Here is a 21,453-nt window from a genome sequence, read left to right on the forward strand (position 1 = left end):
TCTCAGGAATGTGATTCATGCTGTTCTGAGATGTTAGATAGCAACTTGACCTCCTCACCTCTTCCAAACAGGACAGCAAAAGGACTAAAAAGATCGACACTGGTTTGCCCTAGTTTTGGATATGTTTGTTATCTTATAAGTGAAGCTATCTTTTGGCTTGAAGAACAATGGAAGAATAAATGAAAAAGTGAAGTTTGGACAGAGAGAAAGAAAATCTTTTCCCAAATGCAAGCATGGGCCTAGAACCCTGCATCAGGTAAGTAACCATCAGTAAAAAGAAACACAGTGGAAAAAAGAAAAATGCACTCTTCGAAACCCAGACACCGCCGACAATACTATTTTTATTATTTCCTCTGCTCTTGAGAGAAGAGAGAGCTGCTATTTTTTATGCTGGTCTATGACCTGGAAGGTTGGAGTTCATCTTCCGTGTGGCATTCTGACTAACTGCACAATTATTGGGAACCCCAGAGATGGGCTTTCAGGTTCCCACATACAACAAGAATCAGATAAATCTAGAAGCTTTTTGTTTTATTTTTGTAATCTACAGTATTATTGGGATTATTGGGAACCCCAGAGATGGGCTTTCAGGTTCCCACATACAACAAGAAACAGATAAATCTAGAAGCTTTTTGTTTTATCTTTGTAATCAACAGTATAATCCCATTTGGTTTAATTATTTCATAAAGAACTAAGCAAAAATGCTTATGCGTTTTCCAAATCCCCTTGCATTTGATTACATACTTACAAAGTGTCTATGAAAACCCTTTGTTAAATGAAGAGATAATAACCCTCACGTCAATAATATACTGTGAAGATAGATCCCGTATTACAGCAGTCCTTAACAAGGCATTTATAAAAGAAGTACACTAGTTTGAGAAGTTTAGCAACATGAAGGCTGAATATTTCTCTTGCTAAGAGCAATTTTAAAAAACTGCAGAAGTCAAAGTGCTTAACCAGGGTCAGCAGGGTATTAGTTGACATGGTCTTCTGAGGGGACTGTACAATTCTTGGTTTTGAGAATGATCAATGGATATATTTTCTTTCATTCTGGAAATACTACTCTTCTGCAGTAGTATATTCCACGCAGCTTCTAATGGCAACTCAAGTTCTGCTCATAAAAGACATTATGCCAAGTTTACAGTCCCCATCTAGCATACCTAGGATGGTCCCAGTTCGGGAATTCCACAGCTTTCACAACTTTGGCATGAATGTTTAGTGTCAGGGCAAAAAGTAAACAAACCCTTCTAACTAGACATCAAGTACCATCTTCTATAAAATCCAAAATTAAGCAACTGCATGCTCGTGTGAAGGCCAGTTTTTTGGCCTTTGTACATCTCTGTTCCACTAATCTCAACTAAGCTACAACAATTTATGCAAGATCTTTTCTGGTTCCTGACTTTTAAAATAGAGAGCTGAAACATATTCCAAACCATCTTTCAGAAAAACATAATCATAATTTTTTCAGAAGAATGATAAGTTATGGAGAACTATCCTAATGGAAGCAAAAAAAACTGGCCTTAAAATATTAATTAAACTTCATTTTAAGAACACAAATGCATTATGCAGTGCATTAAACTTACATATAATTTAGACTGTGCATTAATTTTTCCTCATTACTAGGTACTTTTGACAGAGAACAGTTCTTGCCATGGTCCTGTACTGCATAAAGTTCCTTTGACTCAGTACCTCCTCTGACAGTCCATACAGAACCTACCTCTCCACTACTAGTCCTTGAGGCTGGCCTCTTCTTTGCATGCCACTGACAGCTTGTCATGGTTTTATGAAGTTTGTTTATCAGTATTCCACATTGTAACATCATATAGTGCACTGGGAGTTAAAGAGTTAATGTTCCAGGTCTGGGTACCTGTCCCAGAACAGAAGAACTACTATATCCCCCAGAGGACTGTTCCCTGTTCTGTTATCATTTCTGCTCAGGAGGAAAAGAAAAAAGGGCTTTGTAGGTCACCTGGCGGCCCTTTCAATTGTCTGGCTCGTCTCTGTTGCGGGTGCCATCTCGTCACAACATTAGAGTAAGGCCTTCTGCTTTCGGACACTCTCTCATTTAATTTGATTTATTAGCTTCAATTCTAATCGTATTATATTATAGTGTGTCATCTTGCATACTGGTATCTTATTTAGTAAAATTGTTTCTCCTCAGATTGTTGCCACTGTTTTGTTTTTGGGCCCATTTCCCTATCCTTTCCCTCCTTTTTTTTCCCTTTTCCCTTCCTGGGGCGTGGATCTGTGGGTTCCCCCACCCCAACAGTCACAGAAATGGGCAGAACCAGCCCATAGAATGTTGACACAGCTGTTGTTTTTTTTTGTTGTTGTTGTTGTTTGAAGAGTCCCACACTCTATCAATATACCCGAAGTCACTCACATCCCGCACTGATCGCACAATGCTGAGCACATTTCTGCTCCAAGATCTATGCAGCTGTTCTGCTAGTTGACTCCTATACGCCAAATACCTGCTGCAGGCTACCTCAAGGTGGCTGTAATTTCAGATTGCATACAGGGCTAAAATGACCAATGCTGAACACCACAGGTTTTTGAGACTGGACAGAACATACACCCCATTGTTAATAGATAACTTAGAACATTAACTGTATTGCTGACTGCCATCTTACGTCACTTCTTGCCCTTCAATGTGCCACTACCTTAAAAAAAGTCAATACAAATATAATTACAGGAAGGAGGTTATGTGGACAGTTTCCAGTGAATTCCCCTGTTTCTTTCATGCTTAGGTATTTATTGAGCCATTAGGGGTGAAAGATCAGGTGCTGAGCAGGTTAGGCTAGATAATACTCACTGCAACCGCCTCCAGTATCTGTTTAACAGCATCAGCAGCATCTCGTTCACTGTAATAACCTTTTTCCACAATCCTACAAAAGAAAGCAGTGAGAAAAACTGTGTTCAAGATTATGCATTAAGATAAATTAACTCTGCAGGCAAAAGTTTCTTTTGAAAAATGAGTGAGAAAACAAGCTTAAATACTCTGAGGAGTCTGGAGTCCCCTGTAAAGCATAGAAAATAGTCCTTCTGCAATTCAGGTTATCATTGATTTCAGTTAAATGAGAAGACAGAGTAAGGTGTCAACTCAGTGAGATGGTAGGTAACATGAGGGCTGCTCCAAAAGTAATGCCTCTTATTTTATTATGATGGCCCACCAAAATTCTATTTTATTTTGTTGCCATGATACAGATGGCAGCTGAGGTGCAGTCTGACCAAATGTGTCTGACAAGGAAGTGTATATGAAGCAAAGGTATGTCAATGAATTCCTCCATGCAGAAAAAAAATGCAAACACTGACATTCAGCAACATTTGCTGAATGTTTATGGAGTGGATGTGAACACAGGGAGATGGTAGATGGTGCGCTTCAACAGTAGTGGTGACAGTGACAGTGGGTAATCTATACTGGTGGAGATTTTTATGAGCACAGCATGCAGGATCTTCTTCAACACTGGTGAAAATGCACAGCTCATTGTGGTGGCTATGTTTAAAAATAGAATTTGCTCTATCAAATAATGTTCTTTTACTCTTCGTATCTCTTGCTGTTTCCATGAAGATAAACAGCAGCCATTACTTTTGGAGTGATCTATATATGTACACATTGAATTGAAAAATTTTGCAGTTTTCTAAAAGTGAAGAAATATTAAATGCTTTCAGATAAAACTACAAATCCTTTAGGAATGTCTGCTTTTGTTTGTTTGTTTGTTTGTTTGTTTGTTTTGCATTTATAGTTGTGTTTTTTATCCCATTTATGTAAATGGAGTAAAATGAGGTTTATGGCAAAAAAGCATTATGCCATGCCAATACAGATCTGGACTGTTTAGAAGAAACGCTTGGTGTGAAAACATATCAAATTCAAATTATTCCTTCATATCACGGGCTGAATAACTATCATTCTTCCCCCTTCAGCATGAAATCAGGGGCTCTGTCATAGAAAAAATACAGCTTCATTAAAACTGAAACAAAATATTTTTTCTTTTTCTTAATGTAAACAGCTAGTATGTTAAACTTATTTAGTACAAATGACACACAAAACTGAGAATGTAAATGTTCTGATCATGCACAGCATTTGATGAGTTCCATTACCCTTATGAGCTCTGAAGATCCAGAAAATCCTTTTTTTCCTCTTTCCTTTTATATCAATTCAGTTGCGTTTACATCATAGCAACACAAAGGCAAAACAATGCAAAGTTTACTTTGTGAGCAACCTAACTCAGATAACTGCATGTCAGTATTGGTAGGATAATGTTTTCATTATTCACACTAAAATACTCCATGGAAGAAAAGCACAGATGCTGAAGATGAAGCAGTTGTGAATTTATAATTTACAGTCAATGGATGAAGTAAAGTGTGGGCCCATAATTTAGGAGAGCAACACAAGACAACTGTAGAACTAGAGTGCAATGCACATGGCTCACCAACTTAGGCTACATGTGAGTAGTATGCACTAGCAAGCCAATTATTCCTCATGTCATATGCAGTTAATTTCCTCTTTTTTTTCAGAATTCTAGAAAACAGACTTAATAAAAACACAACCATTAATTAATGATAATCTAGCAAGTAGAAAGTCTCATCTTCTGTAACAGCAGTAAATGAAATAAGACATACTTATTCATACTAACTATGAACATGTATTTTTACAGGCACTCTGCTTTAAAACTGAAAGCCAGCTCTGAGGCAATAAAGATGAGTACCTAAAGAAGATTCCTGCAGTTCAGGTCCTGTAATAATGCTGGGGGATCATCTACATATCTATTTTCTGCACCTTCCTTGCAGTAGTTTACATAAGACAAATGGTAGGTGTGACACTTCTTTATTATCACAACACTCCTACTTGAAGCCAATGAAGCTTCTTTATAAGGATTTTTCAATTTCAGCTTGCAGAATAACACTGAATCATTGCCCTTTCTTTCCATAAAGGGAAAGATATCTGCAGGAATGTCTTATTCTGTTAGGGAAATTAAAAAAAAAAATTTATACTTAGCATACAGAATCATCTTTAAGAAACACTTGGATGAAGAAAAAGTAAACCTTCACGTGAGGACAGAAAGACAAGAACATTAATGGCAAGGAGTTAATTAATTCCTGCCTTTGATATGTAAATGAAAAGTCAAGTAGGCCAGTGCTTGAGAGAAAAAGTGGGAGGAAGACAGAAGGGAACTGAGAAGAAAGTATACAGAAATGCTATTTCAAGGTCCAAGAAAAAACAGGTTGGAAGAATTATAAATTTGGTGGCACAAACATTCTGAAAATTTAAGATAGCCCTTCAAACTGATGATGACACTATAGAGAAAGCAAAAATAACATACTAATGATAGAAATACTCCATATTCTCACTGTGCAGAATCACATTTATGCATACACATTTAATGAAATATGTTGATAGTACACAGCCAGATACATCTAACTGATACATGTCAAGTTGCAGGTCTCCTAAAAGGTCACATGCCTGAATGAATTTGAGATAAATCCTTTCTCTGTTGTTAGGAAAAGCACTTCTCAGAGGCCTCTCCTCACTGTTTTTCTATAGGGCAGCTGGGGATGCTGGTACCCAGCTATAAAATGTAGGACTGAGAGAAAAAGCTATAGTGGATGCTGCCATGCAAACCCAAAGGCAGCCTCCAGAAAGGGTGCAGCCTTTTTCCCGTGATCAGTTCTCTCTTCTGCGTAGCAGACAGTTGAAATTTAGCAGCTTCCACCTGATCATCAAGACTATACAGAGAATCACAGAATCACAGAATGGCCTGGGTTGGAAGGGTCCTCAAAGATCATCAAGCTCTGACCCTCCTGCCGCAAGCAGAGCCACCAACATGTTCAATAACTTGCAGTGATGCTCGCTAGCTCCCACCTAGTCTTTGTATCCTTTCTGTTCTGAGTATTGTGAGGCTTCTGACAATATACATACTGTAGTCCTGCAGGCACTCTTTAGTGTAGCCTCTGGAAATCTCTAGTGCTGCCTTTCTATTAAAGAGAAGCTTCCTCGGCTGCTTATGTTTCCTTCATTATGCACATCTTCATGGCAGCAGTAGCATAAATTTCCACAGATGTTCACCAGCCTGCAGATTAAGTTGGGAAGAACACAAACTGGATTCTACTCCTGTTGGAACACTCTCCCTATAACTTGGGATCGAGCTTTAATTCATCACATCCTTATGAAGCCACTGAAAACAAGAAGGTATTACAATAAAGGCATGCAGTAAGTGTCTCCACTCACTCTGCTGAAACTTTGTTACTGATGGAAAAGAAATATGCGTAGGAGCATAGTCTACCTAAACATAACATATCTGAGCTGAGAATTGATGAGGAAAGAGCTGAGGAATCCTGATATATAATTTTAAAATCAATTTTCAGAGCAGTATTAAAAATATATTGATAAACAATTGTGCAGCTGACTACAGGACAGGTATCTGGAGGTTAGTGACAAGCATATTAGGTGACAAGGTGAAGTAATCAACCTCCCACAGGGACAAAGAAGTGAACATTTTATCATGGAAGGACAGGATGAGGCTGGCTGCTGGCCCTCCAATGAGGTCCTGACCAGGCACAAGCTGGGGCTGGGTGTCCTTCCTCAGGCAGCACAGACTGTTTTAGAATGACATGATTTAGCAGAGGGCTGTTACTTAGGGTAGCCTGGTTAGGACATGGTTGGACTTGATGGCCTTTTTGGTCTTTTTCAACCTGAGTAATTCTATGATTCTACGACTGGGGGAGACCCCCAGTCTTTCACAGCAGCTGCTGCTGAAACTCGTGATTCTGAGTACTTGCGGATGGAAGAAGCAATATGAGGAGGAACCAAACTACACAAGGATTGGTTTCTATACAACGGATACACCCTGATTGTTTTTCTTAGGAAGAGAAATCCATTGCAAAGAGTATCTCTGCAATTTTGAACACACGCTGTTGTAGTGACTCTTTGTGACCAAGTAAATCCTACCTACTTTAACAAACTGACCTCCTCCTCCACTCTCCATACTGACACATTCTCCTATTATTAGCTTTAACTCCCCGCTTCCTTCCTACACAGGCCAAATTTCTCAACCTCCAGCTGAGCCTGAAATCTCAGCATAGAAAGTCTTACTTCCTTCACCTCAGAATAAGTGCAGTTAATTTTTACATAAATCAATCTAAACAGTTACTATAAAATTGGCAAATTCTAGTCAATGCCTGATATTGCTACTACAAATACTATTTCTCCAAGCTATGGAGTTGCTTTTATTTCAGTGTTAAGTAAATCGAGAAATATATAACTTAGCTTTCAAATGCCTGTAAATAAATTTAGCTGTCCAAAAGAAAAAAAAAAATCACTTCTACTTTCTATTACTTTACCAGCTTCCCACATTATTTCTCTTTATATCTTGATGCTAAGCTTGTATTTGGTTTTTTTTTATCATTCTTTATAAATACCACAATATGAGAAAAAGGTATCGCTGTTGTTAGGGCTATTTTCATTCTTTTTCTGGCTGGCTTTTATATCACATTCCTGTAACATGTTATTGGTGGTCTGCATCCCATTACATCACATACAGTACTAGTGAGATACTTGCTTATACAAACACAAGATCCATTTAAATGGCAGTATGTGCTGATCTTTTAAATATTTGATTTTATTTAATGAATGTTCATTTATCTAAAATTCTCTGGTTGCCATGGAGATTTTCTCTGTCCATATTCACTTAATTTTTATGTAAAGATAATTTAAAAATAAAATTAACGTACTTCTGCAAGGTAAAGTAAGCCTGAAAATTAGTCAGAAACAGGGAAAGAAAATGACATCACCCTATTCAACAGCAAAATAGTTTTCTACAAAGAACACCTTCTCAATGAATGATTCATAAAATGGCTCATGCCACTACTGAGATGGTTTTGATTCCTTATTGTTTTTTTGGTTAGCCAAAAAGTAAAGCTTCCTCATTAGCTATGGATGTATTTTTCTTAATAAAGCATTGAAGGATAGTATATACAAATATCATAGCTCAGATTCAGTTTGCTGATTCTCCCTTATTTTATGACCGTTTTCATAATTCATTTCAGAATAGCTTCTACTGTTATTAGTGACCAAAACTGTCTGCCCCTAATATGAAGAAGGATAAGGAGAAATACAGAAATGGCTTTGAATCTATCTGACTCTGGGTCAACCATGGAAGACTATTTCCTTTAATATCTTGTTCAGAAATGAAATACAGCACTCTAGTTATTTAGAGAAACTGTTTTCCTTCCATCAGTATAGTAATGAGTGGTAGTTAATAAAAAAATGTGGCAAACAGGAGAATCTGGGGGAAGATTCCACATTTATTATAACAGGTATTGGTGTTTGTTTTACCAATTTCTACTTCCTCATCAGCATTTCTACGGCATCCACAGAACTGAAAAATCCTCTGAGCTAAATAATTATACATTAAAGGCTTGGATAAGACTAAATAAATTACCACAACTTCAAATATAGCCACAATGCAGACATCTGCAGTGAAGTTAGTAGGAGCAGTTCAGCATCCATAATTTTCAAAAGGACAGATTAATCTATCAGAGACTCCATTTCAGCCAGCACTTTTAATGGTTTTTAATGGTTAAAGAATACTGCCTGTGCTCATGTGAACTACCTGCTTGTCACAGCCCTGCCTGCCAAAGACAGACAGCTGTGGCTGTCCTGACATTTTAAGCACACTGTGTTAGAGCTCACTCTGGCATGTTGTTTATTTCCCCAAAAGACTGAAGCAAAAGGCCATCAAAATTCGAAACTGCATGTGGCTTTCTTAACATACATTGTGCTTATCTCTCTCTGTCCCAGTGCTTAAGAACACTCATTGTTACTCAGTTCAGGATTACTCCAGGTTCACCTCTCCAGTCCGTCAGCAACTCTGGCACCTCTAACAGTGCCTGGATGTATATAATACACTCCTTACTCCAGCAGTTATGCTTCAACACTGACCAGAGAATTACACTTTCTGAAACAGGTTTGCTTTTCAGGTTTTGATCATAAGATCAATTTACTTCTTGATTAGGACAAGTACTTTGGCGCCCTAAATACTCCAGATGACTGTACTTCCTAAAATGTTTAGGCTTCCCTTTGTACTTCAGTCATAATGTAAACGAAGGAAGCAATAAAAAAACAAAGCATACAAGACATTCATATCCTGTTTTATAATTTCAGGAACGGTCTTGAATCAAGGCACAGGAAACACGGTGAGCTCTTGGGTCTGTCAGAGACTTCCTGTGCATATACAGCTACAGGTATAGAGGCTGCAGTTAAATATACATATATATCTTGTCACCTACACAGAACTGTCAAAACCTCTGCATTTCAAACGAACTTAAATGCTAGATTTGTTAATAATTGAGGAAATGTTCATATTTAAATTAAGTGGCATCTCTCCTCATTTCTCTAGCATGCAGGTTGTGTCTATATTACAGTGATGAGGCCGTGGCAGAAAGAGAACATATTTGCCAGTGATGCTGAAATCACAAGGAGTCTATAATGACACTACTTAACAAACTCAAGAGCTCTGCAGGCTTCAATCTGCCCTCCCTCCAAAAGGATTGTTCTCTTTCCCAAGTGTGTTAGTGACAGAGAAGGACAAATTCATGGCAATGATTCCAGCAAAGTTATTTTGAGTAATAACCACAGAAGACAAGAGGATATTTTAAATGAAAATGTCTTAGCTGAAGAGGCTTCCACAGTGAAGTTAAGAGCCAGGCATGCTCTAATGTTGAATCAGGTCACATTTACAGAGTGGCATGAAGCCAACCAGAATTATCCAGCACCATCATCATTGCGTGAGTCGTTTATTCATATATAAAGCTGTAACTGAGTGTCCTCTGATGCCTGATGTTTCATCTAATTCTAAGTGCATGCACTGACCATATCCTAAGTTGTACTTCATATTATAACCATTTCCAAAAATTATTTTTTTCTCGTCTTGAAGAGAATATTGACTAGAATCTGACTGACTTAAAAAGTAATTTTGACAGTGTCAGGTATAAAGGCATTATTACAACTCTGCACGGGAAGGAAACAGTAAATTACATTAGAAAGCCTACAAATGAGCAATAACACACACACCTCTTTAATCTGTAAAGTACTGTTATTTTAATTACTGCTGCAGTAGAAATCAAGAGACATTAAATGAGCTATTATTACATCAATAAGCACTTTCAACAGAGACAATTTGTGTGTTTTTCATTCTGTTTTTCATTGAATAGGGTGCATTTGGGTAAGTCAAGATAAAAAGACTTCTTCTTTTTTTTTTTTTTTTTGCTAGCCTCGAGTAAGGGAATACTATCTTGTTCATGTGAAATACAGTCCAAAGCATGACTCTGACTCATGTTCAGAAGACTAATTAATACCAATTAAAGAGCCCAGACATCAGAAACAAATGAAAGATGCTACTCTGCCACAGATTTATAAAAGACTTACGTTATTGTGGCAGATGAAGTCTTTGGCAGTTCTTATTTCCCTATGCAGAAACAAGAAGCTTCAAGAAATTTTGTTCACAAGAGGTAATCACTTCAGCACCTCTTAAAAAGACAAGTTCTTCAGGAAAAAAAATCATATTTTTTTTTAACTTACATTTTATACAAGAATATAGTATCAGCTTAAATCTAAATTTCAGAGGAAATAATACTAAACGTGAAATGAAAGCGAGATGAGAGACCTTCGCCCATAAACAATATTTTTAGACAGTGGTTGGTGTACTTAATAAAATGAAGGAAGAAACAAGAGAGCCTGCAGTCAAGATGACAAAGTACAGACAAGGAGAACATAAGGACTGTCATAATCACATCAAGCTGAAAAAAGAAAGAAGCTAATGAAAGCTATTGTTATCAGTCTTCATATATTCTGAGGAAACTGAAATCAGTCTTTGTTTTTTTGTTGGTTTTTTTTTAGATTTAAAATAGATCTTTTTTCTGACATTAATATTTGGAAAAGTGATTCTGCTGAAAACCAATCAGTAAAATCTGAATGGAAAAGAACAACTTCTAGAACAGGCAGCTCATAAAACACAGATAACAGACTTCATTGTACTCCAAGACCTGTCACAACTAAGAGGTTAACTGACAGAAGCAAAACCAGATCAACAAAGGGACTGAGAATCTGATGAAAGGCAGCATGGAATAGAAGAAAAAATCAAACTTGAAAGTATAAAGCAATTACATTACATTTAACCAAAGAATGCTGAAGGGACAGAGGGCAAAATAAAGAGGCAAGAGAAAAACATAACTGAACCAGCCCTAGGAATAATTATCATTATTTCAAAAGGAAAGAACTGTAATGAAAATTGAAGAAATAATAATCGAAGAGTTTAATATAATAAAGAATACTGAGTACATATGTAATCAAATCTTGGAACAATCTGAAGTTTACTTAGTAGTAGTAGAAGTGTATTAAAATTATCTTGATTAACAATTTGCTTATATAAATAAATCAAGTCTAATTTTGAACAGAAAACTTACATCAGTTTTATGGTAAAGTCATTCTATATTCCCTGACAGTCATTGAATTTAATCTTTGTTCTACTGAGATCTTCGACTCATATTAAAATGTTTGATTTAATTTATTTGAGCTCAAATTCAGTCCCATCTACCTAAAAGTACTCAGAGGGTTGATTCCATCAATTCTTCCTTAAGTTGTCTTCTTTCAAATGGAGAAAAGCTCTCTGATTATACAGCTGCCTTTTAAAAGTATCTACATAGAGTTTATTACTTTATTTTGCATGCACAATATGATACCATTCAAAAACCTAGTAAAACCAAATTATTTCTTTCCATTACTCAAACTTCTCATATAAAAGTTGTCTACAGTCTAAAGTCTGTGGTACTCTTCCTAAGAAGTTGATGTAAGAAGAAAATCCTGAGAAAGAGATTAAAAATGACCTCCTTCTGTCACTGTGCTTCATGTCCTGCAATTTCCTATCCACAAGTGGAGTGCAGACAAGATATTTTTAAGTGGGACCATTCTTGCAGATGGAGAAAGGAGGGGTGAATCTTAGCATGATCACTCTATCATGCATTTGAACTGTTGTGCTATTTCTGGGTTTCTGTTTCTTCCAGTAAGATCCTTTCCTGGTGGCAACGAGGACTACTGTCAGTATCAGGGCAGTGTGAGAAACACAAACTTACTGTAGTACACACTGGGCTGGAAGACTAAGTAGTATCAGAGTATTCTTCCAAGGCTCTGTCACAGTGCCACAGTTTAAAATGTTCCTCAAGCACACATAGTTGACTCAACCATACAGGGATGAAGGAGGAGAGGCAGACAATTTTAAAAAGTCATATTTGCCAGAACTGGGCTGGAGACTAGAATATCACTTAATTTACACTTACTAGACCCATCTTTTGACATGTTTCCCATAATAACCCCACTGATAAACTTAGGAAGTATGAGCTAGACAAGTGGACAGTGAAGTGGATTGAGAAGTGGATGACTGGCAGAGAGCAGAGGGTTGTCATCAGATGTGCGGAGTCTAGTTGGAGTCCTGTAATTAGTGGTGTTCCCCAGGGGTTAGTACTGGGTCCCATTTAACACCTTCATCAGTGACTGTGATGAACGGAGAGAGTGCATCCTCAGTAAGTTTGCTGATGATACAAAGCTGATGTACCAGAAGGTTGTGTTGCCATTCGGTGAGATCTGGATTGGCTAAAGACTTGTGTGGAACAGAACCTTACGAGGCTCAACAAGGGCAAGTGTGGAGTCCTACACTTGGGGACGCACCAGTACAGGTTAGGGGCTGATCTACTGGAAAGGAGTTATGAACAGCTCCTGGTGGACGACAGGTTGGCCATGAGGCAGCAGTGTGTCTTTGTAGCCAAGAAGGCCAAAGGTATCCTGGGTTGTTTTGGACCTGCTTCAAGGTTGTTTTTTTTCTTCCTTTTCTCAAAAACTTCTTCTGCCGTAATTCCTTATACAGTAATGTCATTAACATTGCAGGTGATCAGGAGCCTTCCCCTGTTCCAGTGCAGTCTGGATCAGCCCATGACAAATGGCAGGGCTGTGCTTCCACCCCTGGGGCAGTCGATTCCAGATGTCCTGGACACCTCTCCAAGTAAAAGCAAACTCTGCCTGCATTCTGCTCCCAGAGGGAATGAGAAGAAAGTATTATCTACGACTGCTGTGGCATACCACTTGGCTGTTTTTGACACTAGTTCATACTGAATTTCTGACATGTCTGGCACAGCAGTGCTTAGCAGTGGTGTGACTTCATTCAGGCCATTGTAGTTCACTGTTAGCCTTCACTCTCCACTGGACTTTTGCATCAGAAATATGAAACTATTGAAGGGTGAGAGACTCTTGTTGATTACTCCTTGGTTCTCCAGTTAACAAATCAGGTAAAGAATGGGAATCTGGGAGTATTGGTTGGTGCACAGCTGTAGTGGAGATTAGAATCTGCTGTTCCTCTTATTGTAGCAACCCCACAACAGAAGGGTCCTCTGAGACCAGGCAAGATAGACTATTACTTAATGTCCTCCATATTGAAGACAGCTCATACTTAAAACCCACTGATACCTTTTTGGGTCCTTGAAGTACCCTCTCCTGAGGTAATCTATACCAAGGACGCAGTGTCTCTGGGCCAGATAAAATGGGGTGCATTTGCCATTCATTTACAGTTACGCTTACTTTGGCCGCCAATACAGTTAACTCTTGGGATCCCCCTGGCACTGAAGAAATACAGATGGGTTTTTTCCCCTGTATAACTTGATGTTCTTAGAGTACACTGTGCGGCATGTCCACCAGAAACTCTTATTTCTGTGGTTCTGATGTGCAAGGCCATCAAATCCACATAGTCCAATAAACCCAACTGTCCCTTTCCTCCCCCTGGTTGGAGGCAGGGCTCCTCTAGTTCTGATTATTCTATTTGTTAATCATTTCTCATATATGAGAACCAGAAGGCTCACTGTCAACCTCAGAAATAAGATCAGATCATTTACTCTGCCTGGAGAACTGTGCTCTGTAAACCAGAACTGCCATTTTCCTGGAAGAACTCTCTTGTGGTAGTTTACCCTTGCAACTCATGTACCCATGCCTGCAGGGCTGAGATGGGTTTTTCAACCCACTTCCTCACATCCTCTCCATAGTCATGCAGGTAAAACCACAGCATGGCACATGGTGTGTACTCGCTATATCCTCCCTATCAAGCAGAGGAACACTTACTTCTAAAGGATAACATACTTGTTTGTACAGATGGAGGAGCCGTTGAACCAGTTTCTTTTTCTTTGAGTGGCTGAACCAGTTTCTTTACAGCTGATACACAGGCCTGCAGGGAGGAAGAGAGACTATCTTCACATTGTCAAAGTAGGCTAGTCACTTTATCCACTGTTGGTCTTTCATTATCTTTCCAGTTCATTCCTGCCACAGTGCTGGAACATGATGATGGTGCACACTGTACCACCCTCCACCACATAGGTCACACACACGTCAGTGTAATTTGGATCTTGGGAATTGGTATAATCATTCAAATTAATTCCATACATCATCACTACTGCATCTAGTTCCCCTAAGTACTGGATACCTTTCTCCATGGTGGTCCATCTCCCTGGATTACATATGAAGTCTTCCTTGAAGGGATGTTTTTCCCTCATGGCTGACAAGAGGCATTCCCACAGGATGAAAGGCTGTGACCATTTTCCAGTTATTCTGTCAGTGCCGCTTTCCCAAAAAAGAGATCCAAGCTGCTTGGCTTCACTGCCTGCTAAGTCCAGGCTACTGCTTGCACCAAGTCAGCAGGGGTGGCAGGGTGCTCGTCTGGATGACAGCCATAAACTTTTCACAAAACTTGCACCTCACTAAACATTATGAGTAAGACGGTTTCTGTCTCTTTCTCCTCCTACTGTTTTTGCAATGACCTCAGACATTCTGAAGAAAAACAATTCTGTTCTAATTGAAACTAAGACATGAACTCAACAGCTGTCTTGCACAAACGTTTTAATAAGATGACTAGTTTTATCAATCCTATGAATTTCAAATAGTATACTTTTCTTGTTACTCCACTTATCAACTTATTATCTGATGTAACACAGTCCTCCTGGCTGGCTGGTTACCACCTACCATTTTTCATTATGACCTGCCTTCTGCCTGCCCCAGCACACACTGACACCTTACACCTGCTAAACACCTTCCTTGTACTGTATGGGCTCTCGATAACTCACTATCAATTTCTTCTCAACTCATGTAATCCTTCAAAAAAACCTTCCTGATACTTACATTTCCAAACACATTTTTTAAACTGGTTCCTGCAGATTAAGTCTCATGTGAAGAAATTTTATGTTGATGACATGACTCCAGTAATTACTAAGACACAGATTACATGCAGAGCTAAAACCAGGACTGTAACATCCCAGGAGGAAATACACAGTGTAGTATGTAAAGACAGCTTACCTGTCGAATAGTTCTCCACCTGTGACCAATTCCAGAACAAGGCTGATATCTGTAGGGGTCTCAAATATCTCCTTCAGTTTTATCTGGTAAAAGACAACGAAAATCATAGAATCAGAGAATTCATTCTTCATATTTTTCTTCTTGTAGAAGCAAGACAGAAACCACAGCTAGTAATGTAGAGGATGATACCAGCTGAAGTTGGTGTCTCCTTTTCCTTGCAGTCAAACAAATTACTGTAAACATTCTCCCAACCTTGTTGGGTTTTGATTTGGTTTGGATTTCTTTTCCTTTTTTTTTGGCTACCTCTATCCCTTTTGCATTCCTCCCCCTCCCCCCCCCCCTTTTTTTTTAAATTGTACTCACACCACCATAATCTCTGTGGAATACAGAAGTTATACAGCCTGCTTTCTTTAGTCGTTGTTAACATCCCTCTGTCCATCTTCTACAGTAAGCTGAATTCCCACTGAAGACGGACAATGCCAAATTCCTCTTATTCTTTACGGAATTCCTTTTGCACAACTTCTCACTCAATTCCGTGAGAATGTCAATAATTTAATTTAAAGTATAATTCAATGGTCTTGCATAATGAATTGCTAATGAAAACATGAGGAGAAGCCAAAGTTTTAACTAAGAATCCTGCAAGTCTATACAAGTGAACAACAGCAGTCAATGTGGAGCTCTCAGAAAGATTATTATTTTTTTGAAGACATGGAGTGAAATGTGACTGAACTTACAATGTTGGGATGTGAAAGGCGAAGAAGGACTCCAATTTCCGTGCGGACAATTTTCTTGTCTATCTGGTTAAAAGCAGGGGGAAAAATAGGTAAATAATCGATTTCTTTGTTAACCACAGATAAGTTTATCATAGGAAACTAATTATGAACAGCAATTCTAGGTCTCTTGGATGATAACAGTGAGGTGAGATACATAATTCAAGTATACTGTGTGGAAGAGTCTTTCTTCATTATAAGACAGTGTAACAGAAAAAAAGATCAGCAACTAGCAAAGTGATCAAAAACAAATCATGTAGAAGTAGACTATAAGAAAGACATCTAAGTAAAGTCCTAACATTTTTATTTTTATTAAGTCTCTGCTGTTGTCTACCACTACTTAGGACGGTTCCATTTTTGCCAGGATAGCTTCCTTTTGGCACACTCTGGTCACCAGCTGTACTTACAGTTTTCTGCAGGTAGGATGAGCACAGTAAAGCAGAGTCACAAGTACAAAAAAGCAACACAGAAGTTAAACAGCCCTGAGCCACAGGTAGTGCATAAGGTTTGGCTTCAGCCTACTTCAGACATACCTGACAGACAAGCCTAGTTCTGAACAGACTCTCTCTGATTAAACTATGAGGAGATTAGCTCTTCCCTTCTCAAATTGCTAGCTTTAACAATCCAGGCATGACCTATGCTCTCTTGGGGTAAATTGATCTTTTCTCACAAAAATGCAGGCCTGGGCAGTATTTCATTCAGGAAAGACAACTGCAGCTCTTCTTGAACTTGAACACTTAAGCAAGCAAGAAAAATGCCTGTAAGCAAATTATGCATGCTTTTTATGTTGCTAAGGTAATCAATACACTTATGAAGAAACTATCATGGTTGCAGACATATTGACAAACACAAGATAAATTCTACACTGATGAAAATAAACATTTTTCTTCTACTGCGCTCTTCATCTTGGGGTTATGAAATGCATGAGAATCAGCAAGTTAAGTCACCAGCTTTTTCCAAACTGGTGAAACGAAAGACATGAAACAGAAAATTTTTGTTTCTTTCTTTTTAGTGGAGACAGTCCATCAAACATTTCTAGGTTTTGTTGTGCAAATGTTGGGTTTTTGTTTTGTTTAATGTTATATTGGAAATGAACTACGATACTACATAAATCTTTCAAAGGAGTATAAAATTATCTTCAAATTCTTAATGATGAAGTCACATGCTTAAAAAAGGATCCCTTTTTTTTAACACCTGAAAGATGGGAAACGCTTCTCAGTATTTTATTCTCCTCAGCAACACCAAAACCAGGTATCAGCGATGCTCTGAGCTATGGGGCAGGCGGCACACGTGGAAGTCAGGAATGGTGCCAGAAGAGTAGTGTTGCAGTGGTCTGGCAGTGGTGTAAAAGAGTATAGAGTGAGGGACCTCTGGATCTATTGAAAATCATTGACATTTACCTGCTTTTAGTAGCTCTGACATGGAGCAAAATAAAAAAACACAAAAAAATCAACTTTCAATACATTCAGAGCATCAGAGAAGCAGCAGAAAACAAAAATTAAAGAGGAACAAAATGCTCCATTCCCCTAATACCTAATGGGAGATAAAGAATGGTGCCTATATCTAAAATCTTTGCTGGGATCTAATAAAATACTGTGGCTGCATATGCTGAGGAGTTCTTCCTTGGGCCCAGGATGCTTGTGGGTCAGCACGACTCCTCACCCCTGGGTTACCCACACAGCACAAAGGCATGATGTCTCGCTCCAATTATAGGAGGGAGAGAAGGCTCTTTAATATATGTGTACCAGATAGCAAGATTAAGACACAACGGGTCAAATGCTAGCCCTACCAGTTTAGTACAAATTCTAGTTGCTTAGGGAGATGGGGAAGGGAAGATGGGTGATGGAAAAGAGAGAAGAAATAAAAGCGAGGAGTCTTTGTAGAAAGCAAGAGATAGTAATCACTGGGATTCCTGTGTTTCTAGTAGTTCAGACGTTTATCTTCAGTAGTGATGGGTCATTGGAGGTTGTGTTGTTCAGTTGATCTCTACTAACAATGACAGTACAAACTTATTTAAAAGTCCGAAGTGGCTGAGTCAGCTCTGTTTGGAATGCCAGCTTTTGGATCTCAGCATGAACTCCTTTGTTTCCATCTTCTAGGCCTTACAAATTTAAGGCAGCAGATAAGAGGGAGCAGGGAGGCACCAGGTTGTTTCCCCGTCTTCACAGGATATAATGCTATTGTCCCCCAGTCTGCAGTACCAAGCTGGAGTTATTTGATCACAGTCCAAGTCTTCCGCCAATGAACACTCCTGGTCACTCCCTTTTGAAGGCAAACATCTTCAAAGAAATGCTTTCAAATGTAAAATTGTCCACAAGGTGATGTTGATTGCCACACAGCCACACCCACCACTCACCTCCTAGATAAGTCTTACAGAAAAAATGCCTCAGAGAGTGAACTTTGAGCCAAGAAAAAAGGAGCCCTGGTGATTCTGGCAGTAACACACACCCAGGATCTTTTCATGGGCTTCACACCTCAGATCGAATCAGAAAAGTTAACATGACGACCACAGGCACAGCTGCTGCTTAGAATGAGCAATTCATCCACTCAAAAAGAGCCCATACAAGTTGAACAATCTGCAGTTTATTTTCTCCAGTTCTGAAAATGTTTGCTCATCATGAATGCCTGGCAGGAGGCATGTAAGAGCCTGTCCAAATCCTAAGGATGTTTCATTTGGCACTAAGTAGGCAGTACTGACAAATGACAAAGGCCCCCTCTGAAGTTGCTGGCAGCAGTAAATTAAATGAAGTGACTTGAGACTCAGTTTCAGGTAGGGAAGTCCTCTACGATCCAATGATCCAGTTCCCAATCTGACACACATTTTTTTCTTCAAGATTCTTCAGGTGGTATTACAAGAAAAAGGTACCCAAAAATTTGAGATACTGAGTTGGAATAGTAAATAGGTCTCGTATAAATGCTTAGGAGTGCTAAATATTTAGAAGCATCCTAGAAAATGCCTAAAGGAATATATTTTACAACAGAAGCACACATTTGTAAATGATATGAATCGTTCCAGAGTAAAAACAGCAGCATATGTAGCCACAACATTTGAGGAAAAAGAGACTGTTTTTTGGCTGACAGCAGCAAAGATCTACCAACCTGAATTGGGATAAAGATGCAGTCCAAGAACCCTGGGCACTTAACTGAAATGCCTGTCTTCTGTGTAGTCTGTGTTGTGGATTTTCTGGGACACCTGAGATTCCCAGACAAATGGTAGCATGTTGCATGCACTCAAACCTGAACTGTTAAGTCCAGCTTACAGACAGACAGACACACATAGCGCTAACAGTATTAGCAGAGTATTTCACGCAAAGCAAAGACCCAGAGAAATAGGACAGTATCTGCCATTGTGGTACAGTTAAATTATCCCCTCAAACCCTTACTTTACATTAAACATTTACATTAAAAATATTCCTAGATGTGCTAGTATTTTCTCTCCATTTTTCCCCCACTTTTCTAGAACTAGGTATTTATGTGTTTTTACAATTATGTGCCTAAAAGCACTGGATCTTCAAAACTGGATCCTCGTCACCGACTGAGCTACAGCTAGGTTTGATTCCTAACGGTCTTATCCCAGGTCTCATTCTTAATCAAAGCTGAGATCCTTTCAGGTTTCCATGCCCTGAGATGATGAGGTAGAGTGATACTACAAACCTCTGAGATACGAAAGTGTTGATTCTATTTGAATTAAATCAGACACAAGATAAAATGAACTGTCACTGTAAAGAGGTTAGTTTAGCTACTGCCCTGCAGTAAGGTACTTTATCCTGAAAATGCTAGCAGTTGTAAAGGCCCCCCAGACTTAGTAGAGAGCAAGAAGTAGAGCATATTCCTCATCCTACAAGCGTGTTCTTTGCTGTCCCCTTCCCTAGGACCTTGAAGACATAAAGGTGTACATTCGGCCAGCTGTGGTCACCAGGCAGGGTGCCCATGCAAGTAAAAAAACAGCAAATGTATATGGCTTTTCAGAAGCTTCACAGCACAGTCCACCTCATGGATGCTGTTTCCCCCAGCTACGCACAGCTTCTTATTACTTATATTTCTTATATATTTTTTATTGACTCATATGAACACATCTAACTGGGGCAAATAGATGCTTTATTGAACCAGCTCAGGCTCTGAGCAGGTGTTTCCTTGCACTTACAAGGAGCATGATGCAAATCATGATTGGCTTGCCATTACACTCTGCTACATGTGTTTCTAAGAAATAATTTTTACGTCCATCTCAGTTAAAAGAATTATTCTACTCAGACTTTATGGTGTTAATTGATAAATACTTTTCTTAACTATATCATTGTTTTGTTTTGTTTCTTAAAAAATAAAAACAAATACAACTATTCACCAGCAGAGATGCACAGTCACTGACTGGTAGTCTGAAAGCGTGATTCTGGCTGTGACAAGTATGCAAGGGGCTGCTATGTTACCAAGATTCTTTTGAAAGGTTTCAGACATAATGTATGAAAGTTTCTTTCTATTCTGGAGAAAAACCTTAAACTACACATTTTCTACTCAGTTGTAGGTTTTATTTTTTATTTCAGAGTGTCCCAAATAACAGGATTACAAGATGAACCTTTTGAACAAAAAGATACTAAGGATACTTCTTTGTTCCAATTAGGGTAGTTATTTAACACCTATTTCATGTGATTTGATTCTCTGTGTAATCTTTTTTGAATGAAAATAAGAATTCCTGAAATAAAGAATTCGTCCTGTTTTAGAGGCTGTTCCTGCTGGGTCATTGCTTGACCTTCTTAGCAGCTTCTTAGCAGCTCTCTCTTTGAAAGGGGGAAATGTTTGTATTTGGACTAATATTATATTAAAAAAAAAAAATACAACATCCATGGTTTAAAATAATATTTTCCATATTTTAAACTTAGCAGACTATTCTGGCTCTATCCCTATTGAAGCTGAACACAAGGTCCCAGAAGAACACATCAAACAATTTAAAAAAGCATAGCAGTAATTGCACAGCGTTGCAGTATCTTGTATAAAGTCAGCAGGGAGTTCTCACTTTGTAGGTTGCTGACAAAGTTTTTGAGCATCCTTAAGTCCATTAGTATTATTATTGCAAGGGAAAGAGACTATTCCTTATTAAATCATGTATTTTCTGCCCTTAGGTACAAGTCCACATTTCCAATTTGTATCTACAATGCCTCAATGGATGCACATTCTTCAGACTGTACACACTTGCATGGAACTACTGCAAGTTACGTTAATGTGTCCAGATTTGTCTTTCTAGGATGTTTTATTAGGTGCTTAAAGGTTGTTATTATTATTATTATTATTATTATTTTACACTTATGAGAAAAT

The 21,453-nt window shown here is 38.5% G+C and overlaps 1 protein-coding gene across 3 annotated transcripts in view; it reads right to left on the reverse strand.

Moving 5' to 3' along the window:
- Positions 1-21,453, reverse strand: part of CAMK4 (calcium/calmodulin dependent protein kinase IV) — a 172,898-nt gene that overhangs the window by 61,164 nt on the left and 90,281 nt on the right. For all 3 annotated transcript variants that reach the window (NR_173400.1, XM_046905487.1, NM_001397233.1), the window contains 3 exons: positions 16,111-16,173; positions 15,377-15,459; positions 2,810-2,882 (listed from right to left, as the gene is read on the reverse strand). Coding sequence is in view for 2 of the 3 variants with exons in the window: in XM_046905487.1 (XP_046761443.1) it covers positions 2,810-2,882; positions 15,377-15,459; positions 16,111-16,173 (219 nt within the window). In the remaining variant the exon portion in view is untranslated. The remainder of the gene's footprint in view (positions 1-2,809; positions 2,883-15,376; positions 15,460-16,110; positions 16,174-21,453) is intronic.

This window comes from Gallus gallus, chromosome Z (genome assembly GCF_016699485.2).
Source record: "Gallus gallus isolate bGalGal1 chromosome Z, bGalGal1.mat.broiler.GRCg7b, whole genome shotgun sequence".
NCBI lineage: Eukaryota > Metazoa > Chordata > Aves > Galliformes > Phasianidae > Gallus > Gallus gallus.